The sequence below is a fragment of the Phialemonium atrogriseum genome, assembly GCF_030411735.1.
Source record: "Phialemonium atrogriseum strain 8032-3 unplaced genomic scaffold QBC33scaffold_22, whole genome shotgun sequence".
Taxonomy (NCBI): Eukaryota; Fungi; Ascomycota; class Sordariomycetes; order Cephalothecales; family Cephalothecaceae; genus Phialemonium; species Phialemonium atrogriseum.
Window position 1 is genome coordinate 145,770 of NW_026848159.1, and position 17,059 is coordinate 162,828.

Genomic DNA, 17,059 nt, shown 5'->3' on the forward strand with positions numbered 1-17,059 from the left:
ACGTAATTGCTGGCTGTGGGTTGGGTACCGGTACCTCGGTCGGTCCGGTCCTTCCATTTTCTGAAGAAACGGGCCTGGCCCAAGCGCCTTGCAGATTCACAAGCCCGCCGCCATTGGCAGTTGGCACGCCTTCGCAGTGTCAGCTACGTGTTGAAATCAAGGTGCGGCTTCTTATCGAGTCCCAAGCTTGCTACAACCCAAGGACTCGACTTTGCACTCTGCTCACCACAACTGCACTGCGCCCCGCCCTGACATCAACTGGTGATGGAATTCGAGATTCGGCAGAAATTGACGCTTTAACCCACCGGCGCACCTGTCAAGATGACTCTCCCTTACCGGGACGCCAACGTCCAGGTCGCCCCCGACTCGTATATCTTCACGTCTCCGTCCTCCCCCAACGCGCCTGTTCTCAGCATTGATCGGCCGACTGGCGACATTCGTCTCCTCGATGGCTCCCTAGTCTCTGGGAAGCGGGTTTCCCGCGTGTCCAGCATCGCTGGTATCCTGGGCATGATCAGGCTGAGACTTGGTAAGGTTCTCCCCAGGCTGCCACCCCATAGATAGCCTGGCGAAATAGCTGACGTTCATAGACAAATACATAATCGTAATAACGAAGGCCCAACCAGTTGGTCGACTCAAGGGGCACATGGTTTACAAGGTCATATCCACCGAATTCCTCCCGTTGCGCGAGCGCCAGATCCACGACCCGGACGAGGACAAGTTCCTCAGCCTGCTTAAGACGTTCATCAAGTCGGGACCCATGTATTTCTCGTACTCGGTCGACCTCACGAATAGTTTCCAAAGACAGGCGCAGCATGACAGTCCCAGCCCCCTATGGATGAGGGCCGACGATCGCTTCTTCTGGAACAGGTTTGTCCAGTCCGACTTTATTGACTTCCGGACAAGAGGTGGAAGAGGCCACCCGGCTCCGCAGCCTGGGATCGATCCCTTCATCCTCCCGGTGATATTTGGCATGCTGGAGATTCGCCCGACACATTTCAAGGGCACGCCGCTCACCGTTGTCCTCATTACGCGACGATCTCGGCATCGTGCTGGGACAAGATACCTGTCCCGTGGTATCGACGAGGAGGGCCATGTATCGAACTACAACGAGACGGAACAAATCGTCATTCTCAATGACAGCGGAAGGGGCCTTGGGGGATTCGCCGGGAGCGGCGATATGCAGAGTGGGAAGCTGGGCTCTGATGGCAAGGAGATGCAGATCCTGTCCTATGTCCAGACCCGTGGAAGCGTGCCGGTCTTCTGGACGGAGATCAATACCCTGAAATATGTGCCGAAACTCCAAATCCGCGGCATCGAGGCTGCATTACCTGCGGCAAAGGCCCACTTCGACGAGCAGATCCGCATATACGGGGCCAACTACCTGGTCAACCTTGTCAACCAGAAAGGCCGTGAACAGCGTGTCAAGCAAGCCTACGAGAAGATGGTGCAGATGCTTGTCACCTCTCCCGAGGAGCGCACACAAGCCGATCAGGTCACCGAGGAGAAGTTCCATACCATTGAGCCCAGCAGCAAGCAGCAATCCTATGACCGGCTGCACTACGTATACTTCGACTTCCACAGCGAGACAAAGGGTCTCCAAATGCACCGAGCACAGCTTCTCGTTGACCAACTGCAGGAGGCCCTCGTGGCACAGCAGTATTTCCGTGCTGTTGATATGCCTACCAGCCACATCGACGGCCGCCTCGAGGTCCGCAACCTCCAGACGAGCGTAGTAAGGACAAACTGCATGGACTGCCTAGATCGGACCAACGTCGTGCAGAGCATGCTTGCTCGCTGGACTCTGGACCGCATGTTCGTCGACTTGGGCATCATGGCCCGTGGCTCTCGCTTTGCCGATGAAGACCCTGCCTTCGAGTTCCTGTTCCGGAACATTTGGGCAGACAATGCCGACGTGGTGTCCAAGAGCTACTCCGGCACCGGTGCCATGAAGACGGACCTCACCCGCCTGGGCAAGCGGACCAAGGCCGGCGCCCTGCAGGACGCCAATGTTGCCATCACCAGATACTGCAGGAACAATTTTCTCGACGGTCCTCGACAGGACGGCTTCGACCTCTTCCTCGGGACCTATCTCCCCGCAACCGCCAACATCGGTGCCAATTTCATCTTTGCCGACCGGAGACCCATCTTCATCCAGAGCATCCCTTATGTCGGTGCTTTCAGCTTCTTCCTCGCCTTCCTCGGCGTCTTCTCCAAACGCATGCCCGACTCTGCCGTCTGGCCCATGCGGCTATTCGTCTTCTTCTGGGCCGTCGTTACGGCTTGGTGCTTTTACTTTATCGTCACTAACGGCATGCTATATGTAAGCTCCCCTTCACCCTACCTTATCCCCCCTTCCTTCCTTCCAGCGAGTAGCAGCTAATGATTGGACCAGGTCAACTGGCCCAAGCTGAACCCTCGCCCGTGGGCCACGGAGGGCTATCGTGAGACCATCGCCAAGGTCAGGAAGGACAAGCTCCTGGGCCCGCTGGTCGCGAAGCACGAGAGGGGGTTGAGTACCTCGAGGTACCTTAATGCGGAGGAGGGCAAGAAGAGAATCGAGTAGAACATACAGCTCCGTCGGAGCCATGTATTCCTTTTGTGTTTCCAAGCCTTCTGTAGTATAGTAGATCGGGTAATGTACAAATAGACGGCGTACAAGTTTCCGATCAAGACGGGCTGGAAATAGCATCTGTTAAACCACGTTGTTCGTCCTTGGCCCTCGAGGGAGGCCGAGTTTCCCAGTCTCCCAAGTTTTCCTTTTTCTGCTGTGCGGCGTCGTGACATGTACCGATATCCCTTCCCAGCGTAGTTCGTTTGGTAAAGGCATGCGATGTGAGAAGGTATTCCGTTCGTGGTCTGCGGGTATTCCAGTCAAGATGAATGTATAATTAAAGCCCAAGGTTAGATTGCTATAGGACACAACAGGGCGAACGGAAACTAGTAGATAATGTATGTCGTGATTATTATATAGCTTGCATCTCTCGCACTCTCTCTAATTAAGACTATCATAACGTGTAGGTGAGTGTATAGCATAGTCGGAAAACAGTTGGTCAGAAAATAAAAGCCCGGGAAAGAAGATGATGAAAAGAACCAAAATCGCGGCGGGTATCAAGGCGCGCATACAAGCAAGCAAGCAGCAGCATCCGCATCCGAAAATGGTATCCAGAGCACACAAACCTGCTTCCCAATGCTGCGTGTTCGCAAGACAGACAGACAAACAAAAGACAAAAGAAGTTCATCAAACTCCAGCGCTCTCATCGGAGCCAGGGCCCACGGTTCAGCCTACTACAGCCACAGCAACCACCTTACGCCGCCGAGGACCCCCTTCCCGATCCCGAAGACCACCCTCGCGATCACAACGACGAACCAAACATACCACATGAACCCGACAAGCGCCCACTCGAGCGCAAGCCACCCGGCCCTGCGCAGCCACCTGAACCTCCTCCTCCTCCGGCGCAGCAGCTTCTCGATGACGTCCACGACGCGCTTGACGCCCAGCCTCTGGCCGGCGACCAGGTCCCTGCCGACCTCGTCCGCCTCGTCCGCCGCGGCGCGCGTCATCTCCGACAGGTCGCGCGCCCGCGCCCGCAGCTCCTCGGCCCGCGACGCCAGCGCCGGCGCCGCCGACCCCGCGAACGCGTCCGCGTCGCGCCGCCACGCCGTCCCCGCCGACCCGACCGACGAGGCCAGCACCCGCGCCGCCAGCGGGTATACCTCGGTCTGCGCCGTCGGCCGGCGGAGCAGCTCGGCGCGCGACCGGGGGTCCGGCGCGAGGTTGGCGACTGTTGCCCACGTGACGGGTTGCGGCTGCTGCTGTTCCTGCTGCTGCTGCGAGCCTGCATCGGACCCCAGCAGCCGGCGGGCATTGGCGCGGCGGTCGATCTCCATGGCCATGATGCCGGAGCTGAGGACGAGGGTACGCAGGCGGGCGATCTCTGATTTGGAAAGCGAGGCGGCGGAGGGCTCGGACTCGCGGCGGTCACAGATGGGCCACCGCCGGGCGCCCGGCGCGGACGCGGAGAACTGGCGCTGTTGCTTCGTGAGGGAGAGCGCGGCGTTCAGGCGGGCGTCGGCGGCGCGGACCCCCTCGGCGAAACTGCTCCTGCGCGACTCGGCGGCTGACGCTTCGACTTCGTTGGGAGCGCGGACGCCGTGGCCCGGCGGGGTTTGTACGTCTATCTTTGGGGGTTTGAGACGGTCGAAACGGGTAGATCGGCGGCTTGGTGGCCGCGACGGCGCCGGTGATCCTGGCTCGCCCAAGCCGGGCTTCCCATGTGACTCCGAAGCTGGCACAAACGATGGCATGACATCAAGATACGTCTTCCCACTATGCTGGCCAGAGACTTCGTTTGGTTTGTGGGGCGGTGTCTGTGATGACGACGCGTGTTCCCTCGATCTACCTCTCCTCGGTTCCAGTTCGGACTCAGAGGACGATGTATCGGAGGACGGCAGCTCGCTAGTCTCGATTTCCTTCTTCCATAGCAGGTCACCGACCCTGGAAACACCGCTGCGTAGAACACTATCGATCCGAGGAGCTCTGAGCAGCCCTCGGAGTCCAGAGCTCGAGTCATCACCACGTAGTTTGATGCTACCAATACTCCGATGTGATTTGTGGCTGCTGTCGGTTTCTCGGGACGCAATCTTGCTAACGGGGCTCCCGGAGCCTCTCCGCTGCGGGGATACCTTCCTTGTCCTCTCCGCAGATGGCGGCTCTTGAGTCGCTTCGCGGGTTGCGATGGCCGGTTCCGAACTGCTTCCTTTATCGCCCAGGTGGAAATCTGCACCTCGCTCGCGGCTGCGATCGCGAAAGATCCTCTTTAGATTAGATATTGGCTTCCGGCTTGGAGAACTGGGCCTGCTTGATGAAGGCGAGAGATCCATGCCTATAGCAGGGACAAAGGGACTGTTTCGAGTCGGTCTCAGATCTGGGGAATTTGGCACCGAGGTGTCGTAGTCAACCGAATGGCGCCTTCCGGACTGTGGGACTTCCAAACTATCCCGGCCGGGACGTTGCGGGGATGCCGGGCGTGGTTTCAACTTCCTGTACTTCCTCTCCGCCTCAGTCGGTTCAGTGATGGAAGTCTCCCTCTTGTGGCTTGGTGTACGGCTTGGTGCAGTCGAAGCCACGAGCCTCTCCGCTTCAGGCGTCCTCGCCCCGTTGGGAGACGACGGTTGCTGTACCGCGGGAGGGTCGTGCCGGGTGTTAAGCTCCTCGTCTCTTTGCTCTTGGGCGATCATATCCCTCATCTGCTTTTCCAGGACATCTAGGTCGCTCCTCCCTAGTGTTCCGCTTCTGTGTCTCCGCCGGATGCCATCGTCCGTGACTGACGCGTCTGATAGAGAACCACGACGGTCACGCAGGGAGTCGGACCTATGTATCGAACTGCCATGCCGGCGATGATGATGATGTAACCCTTTGAGAACTTGCAGTTTTTGGTGGGCACGTTCACGGGCACTGCTGAAAACATGTTCGTGTTCCCGTTCCCCTTTGACCGGTTTGGAGACGGTTGAATCGATCTTGGTGGTGGTAGTTGACAGTTCTGCCACTGGACCAGCTTGAGGGTTTACAGGGGGACTGCTATCATTGGTTTGGCGTGACCATGGCCTGTAGAGTTCAGGGTCTTGAGGAAAGACACGTCTCCAATGGCGGTCTTCGACCAGCATCTTGTGGTCACCCTGCTCGAGCCAGTACAGATCAGCAACCATATCTGCGGGATCGATTACCCAGTCGACCCTTGGTCGCTTCGGTTTCGACGGGTTCGATATCGCTCTCGTAGCGTTGGATGGCGGGTTGGCATCCGTCGCCTCTTCATTAGCAAGAGGAAAGGATGGTAGACCGTCCCACGGCAGACTATTTGATCTGGAGGTGCCCGGTTTAGCCACCTCGTCTACCCATTCCGTCACTCGAAGGACATCGTTGAACCCTTGGGCTTCGCTATCAATGGCCTGCCGTTCTCGCGCCCTGACTTTGCGGTTCCGTACATACTGCAGGGGGTTGTACGGTCTCCCAAGGGTCCCACCGACGTTAGGAGAAGCTGAATTGGACAGCTTAACGAGCCCGTTCGGTGTGGTGGGACGGCTAGCTGTGGATGATCTTCCAGCCTGATCTAGCGTCAGAGGCGGCACGAAGTCTAGCAGCCGCCTGTACTGAGCAAGAAGCTCGAGGTAATCTTTGGCCTTCTGTGCCCGCGACAGAGTCGACTTTGAGAAGTGGTATCGGTAACTCCCATCGTGGACTGGATCGAACGATGATTGTAATGGACTATTAAGCTTCTGGCTGCCCGTCCCGCCTCTTGACAGCGCCCGAGGCTTCGGGGAAACCCTCCCTGACATTCGCCTCTGCTGCTGGAGATGCTGTCTAAGACCACCTCCTGCAATGCTATCCGGTAGTTGTGCAAGCCTCGGGGATATGTGTTGTGAAACGGTTCTCCTCGAAGCCAACCGTCTTGTCTCGCTCAGGTTCAAGGCCATATTCACGATCTGTGTCGAGTCCAGGTCGAGAGGGGCTACGCTCGATCGGGGAGAGTCGCTATTAGGGTACTCGCCGCTCGAGTGCGGCCGTTCTGCAGCCTGGGAGGCCAAACCTTTCCCGTAGCTATCGGAAACATTTCGACTTCGTCTGTCGGGATGTGGGCGTCGAAGGTCTTGGGTGGAATTGTCGTGTAAAGAGTCGGAGAGCAAGAAGGCTCCGCTCGACCTCTGCTTGTGGGACCGATGCCGCCGTCCTTTAGACGGGCTGCCATCGTCATCGTTCGCCTTGCTGGACCGGAGAGCTCTAGGCTGGAATATGCCAACGTCATCGGGAGAGGGCTGCATCGACGATGACTCTGCGGCAGGTCTGCTTGATGAACCACCATCCACGATTGAATCTCCAGGCCCGTTGCCGAGTCTGGCTTGCGTTTCTGGCTCTAGGTAGCCCGCTGCCTGCTTGCCAGCTCGACGAGCATGGACGTCGGTTGGAGAGCTGGCATCGCGGTCGGACATGGCTGTTGTGCCCCAGCCTTAGTGTGACCTCTGATCTCGAGTAAGGGGGGTCGTAGTCAAGAAGGTGCAGGATTGCGCATCTTGTAAGCTCCGAGCTTTGCCCAAAGTTTTGGGGGGAAATGTTGCGGGAGGTGGAAATTCTATCATGTGAAGGACAGGGAAGGTGAATGTGCTGCAAGCAGCTGTACCAACGCCCATTCGTCAAGGGCCGATTTGAAAGCCAGGATTCATTGAGGATTGCGTTGGTTGTTACGGATTCCACGTCTGTCACAGCCAGGTGACATCGGTGCGGCAACTCGATTGGCGACAAAAACCCCTGTTGCTAGGTAGTAAGAGGCTGGGTAAGTAAAACGGCAGGGTATGTATTGTGGCGAAGTTGAGGTAACTTACGTGTAGGCAATCAGAGCCCCAGCTTGGAGCACAGTTTTGGAAGTGGTAGCCCCACAAGTACTTGTAACAGTGTTTTATTTTGACTCAGCTCCGTATCCTTATCTGAATTGCTTAACGTATCTCCAGAGTATCACCAAATCTTGACGTCGCCTTGCAGTAACAGCACCCTTACGCAGCAATCTTCAATCGAATGACGGCATATTTTAGTTTTGGCCAGAACTGCAGCTTTCCTTCCTGCATAACACGAGGGCCTCAATTCGGCTCAACGTCCTCAACGTCTTGTCTATTAATGAAGAAGAAACTTACCTACGTGCATGAGCGTATGATGATAACATCGGTTAGTACTTCCATGCAACGTGAGATGGGCTTCTCGACTTCAGACATGTGCCCCCGATCTGACTCCCGGTTTGACAATAAGTCTTAACGATAGGTCTCCAAAACCGCTAACGGGATGCATACCATAGACATACCATAACACATCAGCAGTGCAAAGTCCAAGTCAACTCGCTTTCTCAGTCCCGTGTGAGAAAATAATAATGCAAACCAAACCACCCAGCAAACCCGAAACCAATGCCAACTCCGCCAGGGGTATTAATACACCGTCACTGCGCTCACAAAGCCATTCCTCAACACCTCAAACACGAGCCCAGGGAAACCGTACAGAGTAGTTGTCGAATCCTCGCTGCCGTCAAACTTCTTGCCACCAACGCCAGCCTTGCGCCCTCCACTCTCTTCCCACCCCCCAAGGAGCTCACAGCTCGACCCCGGACTGTCCCCCCAGCCCCTATTTAGGACCATCCCCCGCTGCTGCTGCCTAGCTTCCTCTTCGGAGGCGTAGATTGACTTCCACTCGTCTCGCAACCTTTCTTCAATTTCCGTAAATGGAGTCTCCGAGTTCGTCACCGGCTCATCCACCGATCCGGGATCCTCCAGGTAGTGAATCTCCCAACGACACCGACGGTGTCTATTGAACGGGTACGACCCGGGCACGTTGCCATGCAGAATCATCTTCGTGGCCACGAGCTGGTCGGGAGATACTTGCCTGATTCCCCGGCCTGGAACGCTGACGTCTGCTCCCTTGGAAGGCGGGGGTCGTGAGGGCGTAACCGGCGTTGATACAAGGATGTCGAATCCCAGATAGAAGTAGTTATAAAAACACTCCCCAGAGATATTCGCCACGTCATCCTCGACAGCGTCCTCGTTTGAGTCATAATCATCCGAGGCTGTGTGAGCCGACGATTGGTCAGTATCAGTTAGGTCGTCCTGCTGCTTCAGGTCGTTCCTATTAGGCCTGGCCATGCTGTCGCTGGCAGCCCGAATCTTATGTATGTACATCTTCTGGTCGTTCTTCCGGTATATGGCATCTGGCGGGCCAAGTTCTGCGACGAGGTGCTGAGGTGTGGTTTCTCCCAACGTAATCCAGGTCGAGTTATCTGTCCATCGGTGGAATAACTGTAGTTTTCCACCCCCATGTATCCGGACTAGAGACACCTCATCTGGGCATACATCTTTGCCCTTGGCAAGGGGAGCAAAAGTTTTGACACTGGGGAGAACCTCTGTGAACAGCTTATTCCGCGCCTCGGCCCAAGAATTCCCAGAAAACACGGCCATAGATGTAGCAACCTGGCTGCCCGATGACGACATCAAGGCTACATTGTCCTTTCCTGAAGAATATTCAGATGCAGACATGGGGAATGTGAAGGCAACACCGGGATATGAGAGGACATAGATCCCCGGCCCAGGCTCTGGACCCGGCTGGGCAGGAATGAACTCTCCAGGGTATGTTGGCCCCAGAAAACGGTGGTAAATGTGACGGAATGTAGGGCCCTTTGGTGATTCCGCAGGCTGAGCTGGGTCCGTGTTCGGGTTTGGTGGCCGGACGAGGTCCCTCTCTTTCTCGTTGCTGGGCTTCAGAGTAATATGGTTCAGGGAGAAGTCGAGAACTTCTATAAGCCGCAGTCGCTGCTCTGGTCCATCAAACTTGAGACGGAGACCGTTTGCCGGCAGGTTTACAGCAACGGTTTTTGATAGAGGGTTGGTTGGCGAGTAAAATAGCTCCAACTTTGGGAATCGTTGCGGCTCGGCCTTGAGTCGGGTAAGGATGTCATGTAACGAAGCACCAAGCACTGGAATGAGGCAGAATGTCAGCTCTCAGCTCTCATAAATAGACGGGATACGGGCAAGTATGAGGGAGGATCTTGGGAAAGTCACCTAAGAACCCAAGGGCTCGTTGGGGATGGAGCTGAGCAGAGAAGAGGACCATGATGAATAGTCGCTAGCTGATGATAGTGACAAGGGCATCTGAAGCCACCACGGCATCTAGCTACCTAGGTTTCTAATGACTTTAACTGTTTGTTGTTCGTGGGAAGTCAGACTTGGGGGAATATAAAGTTGTAACTCGAACCCAGCCTCGTGACAGAGCACCATGACTGAGGCGGGGGGTCGCGGGGCAGGTGGGACGTCATCCTGGCACTAGTACGGATACGCACGTACCAACTCCAGTGGACCAGAGCCCCACCAAAGCTGGTTACCCCGGTGATGGGACGGCCCCAAAACAGCCTTGTTGACAAGCACAGGGAGTGTTCAAGCGGAACACACCTTGTTCCTGCCTGCAGCCGCTCACACTTCCCTATTCCACCCCTCCCATTCAACGACTCCCTACCCTGGATCGTCAACCAGGGCCTGCAAAGAGTCGCCTTCAAGGCTTCTAATTTCTGCTTTGGAGACAAAGTGTCGTATTAATTTCCTTAACCCCCAGGTCTTGGGCTCGACGCGGTTCCATTTACGACCTAATTATCCCGCCAACAACTAGGTATCACCCACTAGAAGCCATTCAAATACAACGCGAAATCTGCTCCTATGGAGCGCAGAACCACCTCATCCATGGCGCCGAGTCTCAGATCCGGCGCTATCCCACGTCCAGGCAGCCGAATCAATAAACGCGCCTCAACAGCGAGGCAGGCATTAAGCCGCCAGACAACTACGGCATCACGAATTGACCGAACTGGGGCGACATCTCCGGCCGAGTCGGTGTCATCCGTCACCACAACAGGAACAAAGCGCAAGGAGCGTGATTTCGAAGGGGACGATGGAGAGTCGACCAACATCAATGTCGTTGTTCGCTGCCGAGGACGGAACGAGCGCGAGGTGCGGGAAAATAGCGCCGTCGTCGTGTCTTCCGAGGGAGTAAAGGGCAAGGTTGTCCAGCTCTCCATGGGCCCCAATGCTCTGAGCAACAAGAGATATAACTTCGACCGTGTCTTCTCCCCGGCGGCGGACCAGAGCATGGTCTTCGATGATGTCGTCAAGCCCATCCTCGACGAGGTATGTAACAAACAAATGACACCATCTTGATGTCTGTTGCATGGGAGCTGACTGTTGTAGATGCTGGCCGGATTCAACTGTACCATCTTTGCCTACGGGCAGACGGGTACCGGTAAGACATACACCATGTCTGGTGACATGAGCGATACCTTGGGCCTTCTGTCTGATTCGGCTGGTATCATTCCCCGAGTACTACACGCTCTCTTTAACAAGCTAGAGATTGACGATACGGAGAACTGTGTCCGCTGCTCATTCATCGAGCTATACAACGAGGAGCTGCGCGACCTCTTGTCTCCAGATGAGAACGCCAAGCTCAAGATCTACGACGACAACTCTCGGAAGGGCCATGCCACAACTGTCGTCCAAGGCATGGAGGAGCGACACATTACCGCCGCGACCGAGGGCCTCAAGTGGCTTCAAGAGGGCAGCGTGAGGCGCCAAGTTGCTGCTACTAAATGCAACGACCTGAGTAGTCGGAGTCACACAGTCTTCACCATCACTGTCAACTCCAAGAGGACCGGGGAGAACGGCGAGGACTACTTCTGCACCGGCAAGCTGAACTTGGTTGATCTTGCCGGAAGCGAAAACATCCAACGATCCGGGGCCGAGAACAAGCGAGCTGCCGAGGCAGGCCTGATCAACAAGAGCCTCCTCACCCTTGGCCGTGTCATCAACGCCCTCGTTGACCGCAGCTCCCACATTCCCTACAGGGAATCGAAGCTTACCCGGTTGCTTCAAGACTCGTTGGGGGGACGCACCAAGACATGCATCATCGCAACCATCTCGCCGGCCAAGAGCAACCTCGAGGAGACCATCTCTACGCTGGATTATGCCTTCCGCGCCAAGAACATCCGCAACAAGCCACAGGTCAATGCAATGATTCACAAAAAGACCCTCTTGCGCGAATTCAGCACCGAGCTTGAGAAGCTCAAGAGCGAGCTCATTGCGACTCGCCAGCGCAATGGTGTCTACCTATCCAACGAGGCATACGAGGAGATGACTGTTCAAAACGAGTCTCGGCGAATCCTGACAGAGGAACAGGCGGCCAAGATGGAAACCATGGAGGCCAACCTTCGGAACAAGGTGCAGGAGCTCTTCTCTCTAACCTCGAGTTTCATGGGACTCAAGAAGGAGCACGAGGGGACCAAGACACAGCTCGACAACACAAAGGAGGTTCTCGACCAGGCAGAGCTCGTCCTGGCAGCTACGCGGAAGACTCTCGCCGAAGAGACGCACGTTCGAAAGGCACACCAGCAGACGGAGAAGAAGCTTGCCGCCGTCGGCGGGGAGCTCATCAACACTCTGAAGAAGACGGTTGGGGATGTCGGTGCCCTCCATTCCAAGAACAAGCGGAAGTCGGACTTGCAGAATCTGAACCGTAGCACGTGGGGCATGTCGCAGAGCCAAGTGTCGAATGTCACGGAGCTCGTTGAGGGGCGGATCCAGGAGTTCCGCAAAGGGCAGGAGGAGCACATTTCCAGCGTGTCCGACAGGATGCAGCAATTTGTCCAAGAAGAGCTGCAAAAGCTGTCGTCGACACAGGCCTTCATGGATGAGAATCTTGGTCAGTTCGGCGAGTCGAAGAAGGACCTGATGGAGCAGAAAGAGAAGTCGAAGGAGGAGATGGACAATGTGCTGGAGGAGATCAAAGTTGTTCGGGATAACATCAAACAGCGCGTCGGAGAGAGCCTCGAGTCAATTGCCGCCGCCGCTGAGAGGATAGCTGCTGATGTCCTCAGTGAACTGACTACCTTCCACAGTCAGGTATTAACCAGTCCTAGCCCCTTCAAGCATACGCATGTTTGCTGACTATTACCCCAGTTGCATTTGTCGTACAGCTCCCTTGGAAAAGACTGCAAGACCATTTTCGAGGACCTGTTCCGGCACATCAACGCCCAGAAGAAAGAATCTGATAGACTCAGGCATCAACTTGAATGCGCGGGCGATGCCATCGTGCAGTCCAACGAGTCCGTCTCCAATCGGATCCAGGACGTCCTGAGCCAAGAGCGGGTGCAGGCAGCCGAAGAACGCCAGCAGCTTTTGGCTCAAATCTCGACTCTGATCAACTCTCAAGCGGAACTCCAGGAGTCTCGTCTGGCTGGAAAGGGTGCCCTCCTCCAGAAGACGGTCAGCGAGTCGAACCAAACCTTCCAGGGAAGCGTGTCTCAATACTCAGAGGGGATGGATGCTTGGAATTCCGAGGGTAGCCAGATTTTGGACAGCATCTCCAAATCCAAGGCTGCCCTTAAGAAGAAGCTGAAGGATGACTGGAGTGTATGTGCCCCCATATTTGACAGCCTAATGATCCTGCTAACGACCACGCCACAGACTGCAAATGAGCACAGCACTTCTATCCAGGGCACAGCGAAATCAGTCCACACGGAGACTATCCGCGTGGTTGACCAGCAGAAGAACGATCTAGATGTTCAGATGAAGGACTTGGACGACTTTGTGACCCGCGCCAGATCCGAGAACAGCGAGCACCACAAGCAGCACGCTGAGTCCTTGCAGAGCCTGTCCGAAACGGTCGAGAAATCCTTCTCCAACATCTCAACCCACTTCACGAACACATTCGACCGGGTTCGAGATCTTGGGGACGAGATGGAGACCGACTCCAGGAAACTCACGGGCGCGCTTGCGCCGCTGGAAGAGAACATCTGCCGCCCACTCAGCAACCTCAGAGACGATATCAACAGCACCATGCTGCGCGAGTACGAACCCACCGGCGACACCCCCGAGAAAAAGGTGTACCACTATCCGACCGAGCTGCCGCGCACAGAAACACCCGGCATCTTGGTTGCGGGACTTGGCGACACGCCGAGCCCAAGCAAAGGCACCCCCGCCGTCTTCAACGACCTCGACCTGCTGGCACCGCCCACAACGGCATCCTCGCATATGTCGCCGCCGATGGCGCCTCCCCAGCCGCGCAACCCCCTCAGCATGAGCCTGCGCGAGGTGAACCCCAACCTGACGACGGGGGCCATCATGTTCGACCCGTCGGCGAGCACCATGTCGCTGCCGGCCATCAAGGAGAACGCCACCCTGCCCATCTTCAGCAAGCGGAGCACGTCGTCGTCGCTCAAGCCTCCGTCGACGCGGTACGCCAAGAAGCAGACGGCTGCTATCATGTCCGCCATCGCCTACGAGGGCAGCGAGAACGTGCCGCCCGGAGGCGCGTTCTCGCAGAGCACAAACACTAGGAGGAAGAGCCCGCGCCTTAACTGAGCGTTGTTGGAGAGATTGTTGGCTTTCTCATCAGTGTCTCGGAGGAACGTATATTGTCTTTTTTCCCCCTTTGGGTTTCGACGGGACCGGACCGGGATGGGGTTTGTCGGAGTTTCAGGGGTATTAGGGCAGGGATGCCGGCTACCAAGCGGCGTTGGGGTGACGTCTTGCTGTTTATTTGTACATTTTATGGAATATCCCGATACCCGTGAGAGTAGTAGTGGTTCGTGGGGTTGTTAATGAAAGTTTTATATCCTTTGATGACGTCTATTGATGCGCTACACCGGTACCGAAGCAGCTGCCTCTATTCTTGTTCTTGGAGTATCTACCTAGTATGTTAAGTCTTCTTCAGTCATCGACTGTCGGTGCTGGCAGACTTCTATTCCAAGCTCGGACGACGAGTGGGCTCCACAGCTCGGTGAAGTGGGGCCGCTTCCCGGAATCTCAAAATTCTCCAATCGCTCTCAGTAAATTTTCTGCGCTCCGCCGCAAAACGAAGACCCAAACACCGGAGCGGACGAGTCCGTTTTCGAAACCGCAGTCTTGATCGAGAAGGTATCAGCCATGGACATCCTCAAGATCCTCACCCGCGGCATCAAGCAGGCCCCGGTCAAGGCGGGCGAAAAGCCTGCATCGACGAACCTCCCCTCCGCTGGCAACCGCACGAATCCGCAATTCTTCCACGACGACGTCGGCCCGAGGAGAGGGACGAAGAGGAAGAGGAACAAGGACGCGCCGGAAGCTGCCGATGCAGTGGACGACAGCGAATTGGACTATTTCGCTCCAAAGAAGGAGCCCCAGGCCGGCGGTGGGGAGAACCTCGCGGCTGGGCAGAAGGAGCAGACGACACCCGAGCCCTCGAAGCGGAAGATCAAACTACTGGACGAAGACGACTGTCGGCAGCTGCTGCGGTCTCACCGGTTGAAACTCACCGTGCTCTCGGGCCGCGCGGAGAAGCCGGCGAAGGTCGGCAAGAAGAGGAAGAAGGACAAGCCCGTCAAGGCCGAGGGCAAGGATGACAAGAAACAACTACAACTGTATCCGCAGCCGTTGAGTTCGTTTTCGGAACTGCAACAGGTGTATGGCATCTCTCCGCAGGTGGTTGAGAATCTCACGAAGCAGGGCTTCAGGGTTCCGACCGAGGTTCAAATGGGGAGCTTGCCTCTACTACTGCGTTCCGAGACAGCGCTGGGGAAGTCTACCGAGGCGGACGGGATTGATGCCAGCGCGGGGGTTGATTTCATGGCCGTGGCTCCCACTGGGAGCGGGAAGACTGTGACTTTCCTGATTCCTGCCATCACGGGCGCCATCCGGAGAAAGGGGCTGCAGGGCTCTGACGTCGAGGACCGTCAGCTCAGTGCTATTGTCGTTGCGCCAACCAGAGAGCTGGCGAGCCAGATCGTCAACGAGGGGAGGAAACTCGCCGCCGGTACTGGTGTCCGGATCTATCCCATGAGAAAGGGTCTGCATATCACTGCAGAGCAACTGAAAGACGAGCAGGAGGGTGAGGCGAGCGACAAGGGTGAATCCGATGGTGAAGCGTCTCAGGCGGGCTCGGAGGACGAATCCGACCACCACCAGGAGGGCAAGGATGGTGCTCGTACGGCGCCGAAGCGGATGGTGATTCCAGACATACTCGTGACGACCCCGAAATCCCTTCTCAACCTCCTCTCTGGCGGGAAATCAGGGGCGAACAAGGCTCTTCCAAGCGTCACATCCCTCATACTCGACGAGGCCGACGTCCTTCTAGACCCGCTTTTCCAGAAACAGACGCTGGCGATCTGGAAAGCCTGCACGAACCCGGACCTCCAACTGACCTTCTGGTCCGCGACCATGGCCTCGAACATCGAGACTCTGATAACAAAGCAGGTCAACAAGAGGGCAGCGCAGCTGAGTCTCCCCGCGCGGCCACTGGTGCGCCTTGTCGTCGGGCTGAAGGACACCGCGGTCCCCAACGTGACCCACAAGCTCATCTACACCGCCACCGAGCCAGGCAAGCTCCTCGCGCTCCGGCAGCTCCTCCACCCGGTCTCGGGCGCGGACTCGGGCCCGCCGCTCCGGCCGCCCTTCCTCGTCTTCACGCAGACCATCGAGCGCGCCCAGGCCCTCCACGACGAGCTCCGCTACGACATCCCGCCCGAGGCCGGCGGCGCCGCCCGCATCGCCGTCCTGCACTCGGGCCTGTCCGAGCGCGCCCGCGCCGCCGTCATGGCCCGCTTCCGCGCCGGCGACGCGTGGGTGCTCATCACCACCGATGTGCTAGCGCGGGGCGTCGACCTCGCCGGCGTCAACGGCGTCGTCAGCTACGACGTGCCCGCCTCGGCTGCGGCGTACGTGCACCGCGCGGGGCGGACGGGCCGCGCCGGCCGCGAGGGGGGCGTCGCCGTCACGTTCTACACCGCCGATGACGTGCCCTTTGTCAGGAGCGTGGCCAACGTCATCGCCGCGAGCGAGAGGCAGGCCGGCGGCGCGGCCGGGTCGGGCGGGGGCGTGCAGAAGTGGCTGCTCGATGCGCTGCCCAAGGTCGCCAAGGGGGACAAGAGGCGCCTCAAGGTCAGGGGCGTGGAGGTCCGGAGGACGGGGGGCGGCAAGGCCGAGATCTCGACCAAGAGCGCGTGGGAGAAGCGGAGGGAGAATAACAAGCGGGGGGCGATCGAGGGTAGCAAGCGGAGGAAGAAGCTGGAGCTCCAGCAGAAGAGTGGTGGCCAGGAGCAGGCAGGGAGCGACAGTGAATGGGGTGGGCTTGATGATTGAGGTTGAGGCTATTCATTCGTGGAGGATGTTGTCTTTACCTAGATACCAAAAGATAATACCCACAACTGAAGCTGATTGATGTAGCTACACTCGTGCAGGGCATACATACTGTTGAACCCTGTGTTTTTGCCTCTTACTCGCACTCTTTTTTTCGATTTTCCTTGTTGCAACTTGTCTGTGCAGTGCCAATGATGAACTAGGTATCCCATCCCATTCATTCTCGAGGATTCATTCCCCTAGGAAGATCAGACGATGAAAACTCGCCCCTTCGTTTTAAGATCACTGGTGTGCCTTTGTAGCCTAGATATCCATGAGCTCCTCTCCTCCTCTGACGAGACTTAAGCTAGGAGCTAGCTGCGCATGGCTTTGACGGTGACGG

At 56.9% G+C, this 17,059-nt stretch overlaps 5 protein-coding genes across 5 annotated transcripts; 3 read left to right on the forward strand and 2 right to left on the reverse strand.

The window, feature by feature from the left end:
* Window positions 1–123: 123 nt before the first annotated feature.
* QBC33DRAFT_545927 (phosphoinositide phosphatase SAC1) lies at window positions 124–2,975 on the forward strand. Its single transcript, XM_060428611.1, has 3 exons — window positions 124–529; window positions 591–2,323; window positions 2,396–2,975. The coding sequence occupies exons 1-3, from the start codon at window positions 322–324 to the stop codon at window positions 2,564–2,566; spliced, it is 2,112 nt and encodes a 703-aa protein (XP_060280985.1). The 5' UTR covers window positions 124–321; the 3' UTR covers window positions 2,567–2,975.
* On the reverse strand, window positions 2,934–7,240 carry QBC33DRAFT_496636 (uncharacterized protein). The gene has a single exon (XM_060425575.1). The coding sequence runs from the start codon at window positions 6,985–6,987 to the stop codon at window positions 3,289–3,291; it is 3,699 nt and encodes a 1,232-aa protein (XP_060280986.1). The 5' UTR covers window positions 6,988–7,240; the 3' UTR covers window positions 2,934–3,288.
* A 728-nt stretch (window positions 7,241–7,968) lies between these two features.
* Window positions 7,969–9,640, reverse strand: QBC33DRAFT_517367 (uncharacterized protein; the record flags this gene model as incomplete). The annotated part of the gene is made up of 2 exons (XM_060426184.1): window positions 7,969–9,503; window positions 9,589–9,640. 2 exons carry the CDS (start codon window positions 9,638–9,640, stop codon window positions 7,969–7,971), a joined length of 1,587 nt encoding a protein of 528 aa, XP_060280987.1.
* Window positions 9,641–9,970: 330 nt separating this feature from the next.
* Window positions 9,971–14,188, forward strand: QBC33DRAFT_545938 (kinesin motor domain-containing protein). The gene is made up of 4 exons (XM_060428612.1): window positions 9,971–10,701; window positions 10,762–12,465; window positions 12,523–12,975; window positions 13,030–14,188. The coding sequence occupies exons 1-4, from the start codon at window positions 10,237–10,239 to the stop codon at window positions 13,924–13,926; spliced, it is 3,519 nt and encodes a 1,172-aa protein (XP_060280988.1). The 5' UTR covers window positions 9,971–10,236; the 3' UTR covers window positions 13,927–14,188.
* Window positions 14,189–14,208: 20 nt separating this feature from the next.
* On the forward strand, window positions 14,209–16,941 carry QBC33DRAFT_594303 (P-loop containing nucleoside triphosphate hydrolase protein). The gene has a single exon (XM_060431780.1). The coding sequence runs from the start codon at window positions 14,491–14,493 to the stop codon at window positions 16,678–16,680; it is 2,190 nt and encodes a 729-aa protein (XP_060280989.1). The 5' UTR covers window positions 14,209–14,490; the 3' UTR covers window positions 16,681–16,941.
* Window positions 16,942–17,059: the final 118 nt, after the last annotated feature.

Excerpts from the sequence above, each read along its gene's own strand:
- QBC33DRAFT_545927 (XM_060428611.1), top strand. The coding sequence starts at position 322 with ATGACTCTCCCTTACCGGGACGCCAACGTCCAGGTCGCCCCCGACTCG. Across the intron at positions 530-590 it reads CATGATCAGGCTGAGACTTG|ACAAATACATAATCGTAATA; the intron begins GTAAGGTTCTCC and ends TGACGTTCATAG. Across the intron at positions 2,324-2,395 it reads TCACTAACGGCATGCTATAT|GTCAACTGGCCCAAGCTGAA; the intron begins GTAAGCTCCCCT and ends TGATTGGACCAG.
- QBC33DRAFT_496636 (XM_060425575.1), bottom strand. The coding sequence starts at position 6,987 with ATGTCCGACCGCGATGCCAGCTCTCCAACCGACGTCCATGCTCGTCGA.
- QBC33DRAFT_545938 (XM_060428612.1), top strand. The coding sequence starts at position 10,237 with ATGGAGCGCAGAACCACCTCATCCATGGCGCCGAGTCTCAGATCCGGC. Across the intron at positions 10,702-10,761 it reads TCAAGCCCATCCTCGACGAG|ATGCTGGCCGGATTCAACTG; the intron begins GTATGTAACAAA and ends TGACTGTTGTAG. Across the intron at positions 12,976-13,029 it reads AGCTGAAGGATGACTGGAGT|ACTGCAAATGAGCACAGCAC; the intron begins GTATGTGCCCCC and ends ACCACGCCACAG.
- QBC33DRAFT_594303 (XM_060431780.1), top strand. The coding sequence starts at position 14,491 with ATGGACATCCTCAAGATCCTCACCCGCGGCATCAAGCAGGCCCCGGTC.